Source organism: Parus major, chromosome 9 (assembly GCF_001522545.3).
Source record: "Parus major isolate Abel chromosome 9, Parus_major1.1, whole genome shotgun sequence".
NCBI classification, from domain to species: Eukaryota; Metazoa; Chordata; class Aves; order Passeriformes; family Paridae; genus Parus; species Parus major.
In genome coordinates this window covers 24,010,897-24,017,357 of record NC_031778.1, presented here as the reverse complement: position 1 = coordinate 24,017,357, position 6,461 = coordinate 24,010,897, and the positions used below count along the sequence as shown (strand labels likewise).

The window sequence follows — 6,461 nt, the reverse complement described above, 5'->3', positions numbered from 1 at the left end:
TCCCCTCTGCCTTCCCGCACACACCACCAGCACCCTGCTCCACCCCGCTTTTCCTGATTTTATCATTTCCCTGCTGCTTTGCGGAGTTTCTGTTCTCAGCACAGAGCGACCTGCCTGACCTTGGCTCCCAGGTAGCCCTGGCGCTCAGATCCCTTCTCCAAACATCCTCCCGCTGAGGCCCCTCTCCCCCCACGCTCTCGTCCTTGTGACATTTGCAAAGAGGGGGCAAGCGGAGCAAACCAAACAAATCCAGCAAATACCGCTGGAAAAGGGGAACCAGCGCGATGTGCAGGGAGCACCGGGAATAACCTCGCTGCCTCCCGAACCCTGTCCTTCCCCTGACCCCTCCTGCTGCACGTCTGCTCCGCGCTGCGGGCCCGGCACGGGACCCCCCGCTCCTCCCCAAATCCCCCGTGTAGCTACGGAGCGATAACCGAGCTCTGCTCCTCCCTAGGAAAACAACCGGAGCTTCCCACAGGAGCTGTTTGCAGACAACGCTGCAAAACCGCTTCCCCGCGCCGCTCTTTGTACTGAGCAAATACAAGGGCAGCCTAAAGCCAGCGGGCTGGGATAAAAGTTGGATTTCTCATTGTCCGGAGAATGCTGCAGGTGTGGACACACCTATTCACCCTCCCAGCCCCTCGGCCTGTCCCGCTTTGTGCCAAGAGGGTGTTGGTGTTTATGGCCTTTTTCCACAGCTGCCCACTGGCACGGACTTTGCTCCTCCGGGCTGGGATTTCTAAGCAGCGGGAGGCTTTCCACGTGTGTTTGAGAAGGTACAAAGCCTGCCGGAAAACAATGGAAATAGCTGCCTTATGACTGCTGCGTGTCACGCACTCGGTTCTTGCCCGTTCGTTTGTCCTTGGAGCTGCTCACGCTGCCTGGAACCTGATGCCGAGCGGTGCCGGGCGCCGGGGCTGGCACGAACAGCGGCACCGTGCCATGGGCACAGACACGGCCCGGCCGGAGCTCCAGGCCTCGGGCAGGGACCGACCCCTCCGGCCACCGCAGCCCGGAGCCACCGCGGATGTGTGGAGCGGGCTGTGCGTTCTGTGAAGAACGGGGGGTTTGTGAGGGCTTCCTGCTGGGAGGAAACAGCTGCTTCAGAGCCGAGTGCTTCTCCTGCGTTCTGCTTCCCACAGGACCCCTGGCGTGGCAGCATCCCGGCTGGCTCAGCATGGCTCTGCCAGCTTCTCCACACCTCCAGGACAGAATCTCCCCTGATCCCCTTGGACAGGCTCCCCTCAACCTTCGCAAAGGAGAGGCTCCCTCTGTGCAAGCTCCCCTCAGGCCCCAAGAACAGGATCTCCTTTATTTCCCCTCTAACAGTCTCCCCTCAGATCCCAAGGACTGGATCCTCCCATGCACAGGCTCCCCTTTGTCCAATCTCCCTTCAGGTCCCCAAGCACAGGATCACCTCCATCTGCCCCAGGACTGGATCCCCTCAGAACCCTCTGGGACAAGCTCCCCTCAACCTCCCCAGCACAGGCTCCCCCTCTAACACAGGATCCCTAAAACTGGATCCCTTCAGGTTCCTCTGGCCAAGCCCCCTTCAGCCCCTCTCCTCAGCGGGCACAGCCGGGGGGGCCGGGATGCGGCAGCCTCCGCTCCCCCGTCCCTCCCTGCCTGCTGCGTGCTGCCGCCCGCCTTCCCCCCGCCCTGCCCGGCGCTCCCCCCGCTCGCCGCCCGCGGTGATCCGCGCTGAGCTCACGGCCGCGCCTCACGACACCCTGGCTCGGCACGTCAGCCCCGCCATCGCGTGAGAGCCGCCGCCCGCCGCCGCCCCCCCGCCCGCCGCCATCACGCACGGCGGGAACAGCTGCCGGCACGGCGCGGCCAGACCCCGCTCCCAGACCCCGCTCCCAGCCAAGGCGGGCTCTCGCCAGCTCCTATTAATGCAGATCTTAATTAATGACCCCCGCGGGGGGCGAGCTGCCCTTCACACGCAACACTCACTCCCCCCCCTTTCGCCCGCGCCTGGCCTGGAAGCACGAAGAGGTTAAAATGGAGGCGGGGGAGTGAGGCGGCTGCCAAGGCGGGATTAGCGCGGCTCGGAGCTCGGCACGCAACGCGGGACGGGGCACGGCGGCCACACGCGAGGGAGCCGCGGTGACACGCGTGGCACCGCCGTGCAGAGCCGGGGGGGAGACCGAGGGCACCGGCCGCCCGAACGAGCGCTTCGTGCACCTCGTCTCCTCCCCGCTTTGCATCCCTCAGTTGACACAGCACCTCCTCACCCTTTTTTCTTTTTTCCCCCTCACTGATGCAGTTTTCCTTTTTTTTTTTTTTTTTTTTTTTTTCCCAATAAAGCTTTTGGTTTTATCCCTTAAAATTCACTACTTTCTTTAATCCAACCCTCCATTATCTCCCCTGTTCAGCTCCCAACCTTACTGATGCTTTTTCACCTCAGAGATGAGTCGTGCGTAAATTAAATTAAGGTCACCTCGGGTTTTTTTTTGCCATGGATTGTCCTGAGTTTTGTGTGTGTCCCTAAATTACGGTTTTGTGGGTGTATTGTTTTATATAAGGCTGCCTACAGAATGTTTTGGGGAAGTAGGAATTGCTCTGAGGATATAGGAATGGTTTTGGGCAGAGGGTCCCTGCTGTATGATAAAGCCAAGTCCCAATAGCGACTGCGTTTTGGAGGAAACAGAAACCCACCAGCGCTGGGAAGAAGGGCAGAAAGTGGAACTAATCCCGCTGAAACTCCCGAATCTTGCTGCCAATCCTTCCCTCATTTATTTATTTCCGTGGCTGTGTGTGCGCTCCAGCGGGTCTCACCGGGAGCTGGCGGCGCGCTCGGTTCACGCCGAGGTTGAGCTCGTGCCTCGGGTGTGACACGCAGATGACCCGGCCAGCAGGGCCGGATTTGGGGTGGCAGGGACTAATTGGGGGTGTCAGGGGTGCCTTTGAGGGGTCAGAGCTGAATTCGGGCTGGTAGGGCTGAATTAGCGGTGTCAGATGAAGGTTTGAGGTGTCAGGAGGGGTTTGGGGGTGTCACGGGGGGGATTTGAGGTTTGGGTGTGACCCCGGGAGGGCTTGGGGGTGTCCCCGGGGGGTTTGGGGGTGTCACGGGGGGGATTTGAGGTTTGGGTGTGACCCCGGGAGGGCTTGGGGGTGTCCCCGGGGGGTTTGGGGGTGTCACGGTTAAATTTGGGCTGTTAAATTGGCTGGGATGGGGGCAGAGGTGGTTTTGGGGTGTCAGTGTAGAATTTGGGGAGTCAGGGACGGCTTTGGGGTGTCAGGGCCAAATTCGGGACATTGGGGCTGGCTTGCGAGCGCAGGGCCAAATTTGGGGTGTCGGGGCCGAATCTGGGACGCCAGGTTTTGGCTTTGGGGTGTCAGGGTTTGACTTTGGGGTACTGGGAAGCTTTGGGGTATCAGGGCCGAATTTGGGGCGACGAGCTTTTGCCTTTGGTGTGTCAAATTCGAACTCTGGATGTCGAGGCCGGCTTCGGGGTATCAGATCCGAATTTGGGGTGTCAAGGTTTGGCTTTGGGGTTTCAGGGCCCAGTTTGGGATGTCGGGGTTCCAGGCTCGGCTCAGGGGGGCTTTGGCATGTCAGGACTGTTTTTGGGGTGTCGGGGGGGTCTTTGGGGCGCACTAAACCCCGACCCTGCCGGGACCCCGAGCTCCGCTCCCTCAGCGCAGCCCCTCTGGCGCGCACGCGCCGTTGCCGCGGTTACGGCGGACGCCACGGCCACAAAATGGCGGCGGCCGCAGTGCCCCCCCCGCCCCTCACGGGTGCCCCGTGCCGGGACCCCGGCCGGCCCTGAGCCCCGAACCCCGGCCGGCCCTGAGCCCCGAACCCCGGCCGGTCCCGAGCCCCGAACCCCGGCCGCTCCCGGACCCCGCCGCCGAGCCTGCGGGAGGCCATGGAGCGGCGCGGCCCCGTCCACGCTCTGCCCGAAGAGATCCGCAAGGTACGAGCTGTGGAAATGCCAGACCTCAACATTCGGAGCTCCTGCAGCAGTTCAGGGATGTTGCACAGGCCCGTGAGCACCGGTGCATTATCTGTACATTTTGGTCCTGGGTTGGGTTGGGTGTTGGGTTTCCTCACTCTTTGTGCGGTGTAATTACAGTAATTCTATAGGAACCCTGCAGAGGAACAGCCGAGTCTGTGTCGCTGTTGTCAGTGCAGGTGAGTGTCAGATTTCCCCTGTTCTGGCGTGTTTCGCTGCCGGGGGCTCGGAAGGACTGCAGAGCATGACATGTTCTAGAGGAGTATCAACACACACAGGGACGGAACATTCCCCTTCATCTCCCCTCGTATCTTTGTGTGTTCTTTTGCTTGGCAGACAGATTATTATTGCCCGTGTAACAGTGCTGCTGTTTACATGGCTCGGTTTAGGAGGAGGCTGCACTCAAGTGGAACACGAGTCACTTTCTGTAACACTATCAGGTTTTCACTCTGCCAATACAACACCCAGCTGTCCTGTTCCTCGGTCTGCAGCTCAGAATTGACAAGTCATTTAAAAGCTTTGTGTACTCAGCTTGGAGAAATTCTCCCTGGGTTAGTCCAGGAAACTGTTCAGATTTCTGAGAAATCAAGGATGGGTAAGATCGACAAAGAAAGGGAAAAGGAATACTTAGCCTAAAGAAAAGAGGAAGGGAAGAAGCTGTGGGACACTTTAGGACTCGCAAGCAGCTGTTTTGGTAGCAGGAAGGATCCCACTAGGTTTGTTTATTTAGCAGTTAAGGTTTTTTAGCCCCAATGGGGTACAGTGGTGAGCAAAATCAGTGTAAGCTTCTCACAGAAACAGTTGTACCAAACCATTGGATGGGGGAATCATCCTAGAGCTGGTTACTGCTTAATAGTTCCTTTAATGACTTAAAGCTGCAGTTTGGTGGCACTTGGGCCTGTTTTATGTTGGGATCAGTTCCTGCTCCATGTGCTAGGCGTATGCTGGCACAAGGAGCAGCAGCCAGGGCAGGCACAGAAAGGCAGAGACATTAATTCTGTCAGCAGCACTGTCACTGGCTGCTGGTTATTATTGAGTCAGGATCCTGGATTACAATAAGGAATATGCTGGTCCCAGTTGGGAAGGGGTATGAGCACTCTGGGAACAGCATTAAACTCCATATTCTTAGGAAAAATAAGTCATTTAAAATTAATCCAATGCATTGATACAAAATCTATAATAACCTCCTTGTAACTTGTCAGACTGAGCAGTGAAGGCTGTAATCAGGTCGTAAGCATAGTAATAAGAACACAGGGATATTACACAGAAAGAGTCTGTGTATATATTAATTGTTTTAATAGCTCAATTATTGTAGTAGGAATCACATGTGAAACTTGGGTCTTCGTTGTCCCTCTGTCCAGGGCTATTGAGGTTTCAGTTCTGAGCTGCAGGCTTTAAAAATAATGGCGTGACTGATGGGAATTCAGAAAAGAGCAAAAAATAGTAAAGAACTTTAAAAGCTTGTTTCTAAGAAAGGGTAATAGAGCTGGGTTTGCTCATTCTGGGCACAGAACTGCTCACAGATGAAGGGAGGTGGTGGTTCATTTCCGGGTGCAAAGGAGTCTTTTCCTCACATTTCTGGATGTGCTTTGGTTGAATGCTCTGAAGCTCAGGAGCAGCTCACCCAGGCAGTTGTGGAATTCTCCCAGTGGGACTGTCCGTTCAGCCTTTCCCTCGAAGCAGAGGATGGGACAGGCTGTCTCTGGGGATCCCTCCAGTGCTGGGTACATGTTTAATAAAAAAATCTGCTGCAGAAGACGCAGGATTCCAGATATGGATAGACTTCTGCTCCTGTCCCATCCTCCTCGTGCCACATGTGAGCTCCAAGGCAACGACAGCCCGGGATTTGGGATGAGAAAGTGTCGGGGTTTTACACATCCTGTGCTGCTGCTCATCTCCTCCTCAGCTGACTCCTGTTGTAGCTGCAGCGTCGTTACAAGACACTACAAGTCATTCTCACAATTTCCTGTCCTTGTATCTCCCTTTTTTTTTCTGCACACATGTCCTCATTCCCTTCCCATTCTCTGCTGCTGGGATTTTACAGCCTCTCCTTTGGAATCTCTCTTTCAGCTGGCTCCTGACACAGCCGAACTTGTGCCAGCTGTGGTTTGCTCTGCCAGACGGAGCACGTGCTCCCAAGATGGGTTTGCAGGCCGAGGGAGCATGTGTGACTGGAGGGAGCATGCCAGGCTTTGTGATTGCAGCCCAGAGGGAGGGATATTCCCTCTCCAGGCGCTGGTTAGGGATGGATGGAGGGATGGATGGAGGGATGGATGGATGGATGATGGAGGGATGGATGGATGGATGATGGATGGATGGATGGATGGATGATGGATGGATGGATGGATGGATGATGGATGAATGGATGGATCGATATTCCCTCTCCAGGTGCTGGTTTGGGATGGATGGATGGATAGATAATGGATGCAGGGATGGATGATGGATGGATGATGGATGGATGATGGATGGATGGATAGATAATGGATGCAGGGATGGATG

At 56.4% G+C, this 6,461-nt stretch overlaps 1 protein-coding gene across 2 annotated transcripts in view; it reads left to right on the top strand.

Moving 5' to 3' along the window:
• The first annotated feature begins 3,770 nt into the window (after nucleotides 1-3,770).
• The window catches only part of LEKR1 (leucine, glutamate and lysine rich 1), a 34,295-nt gene continuing 31,604 nt past the window's right edge, over nucleotides 3,771-6,461 (top strand). For both annotated transcript variants that reach the window (XM_015638225.2, XM_015638222.2), the window contains exon 1: nucleotides 3,771-3,923. In XM_015638225.2, the coding sequence (XP_015493711.1) occupies nucleotides 3,876-3,923 (48 nt within the window). In that variant the 5' untranslated portion in view covers nucleotides 3,771-3,875. The remainder of the gene's footprint in view (nucleotides 3,924-6,461) is intronic.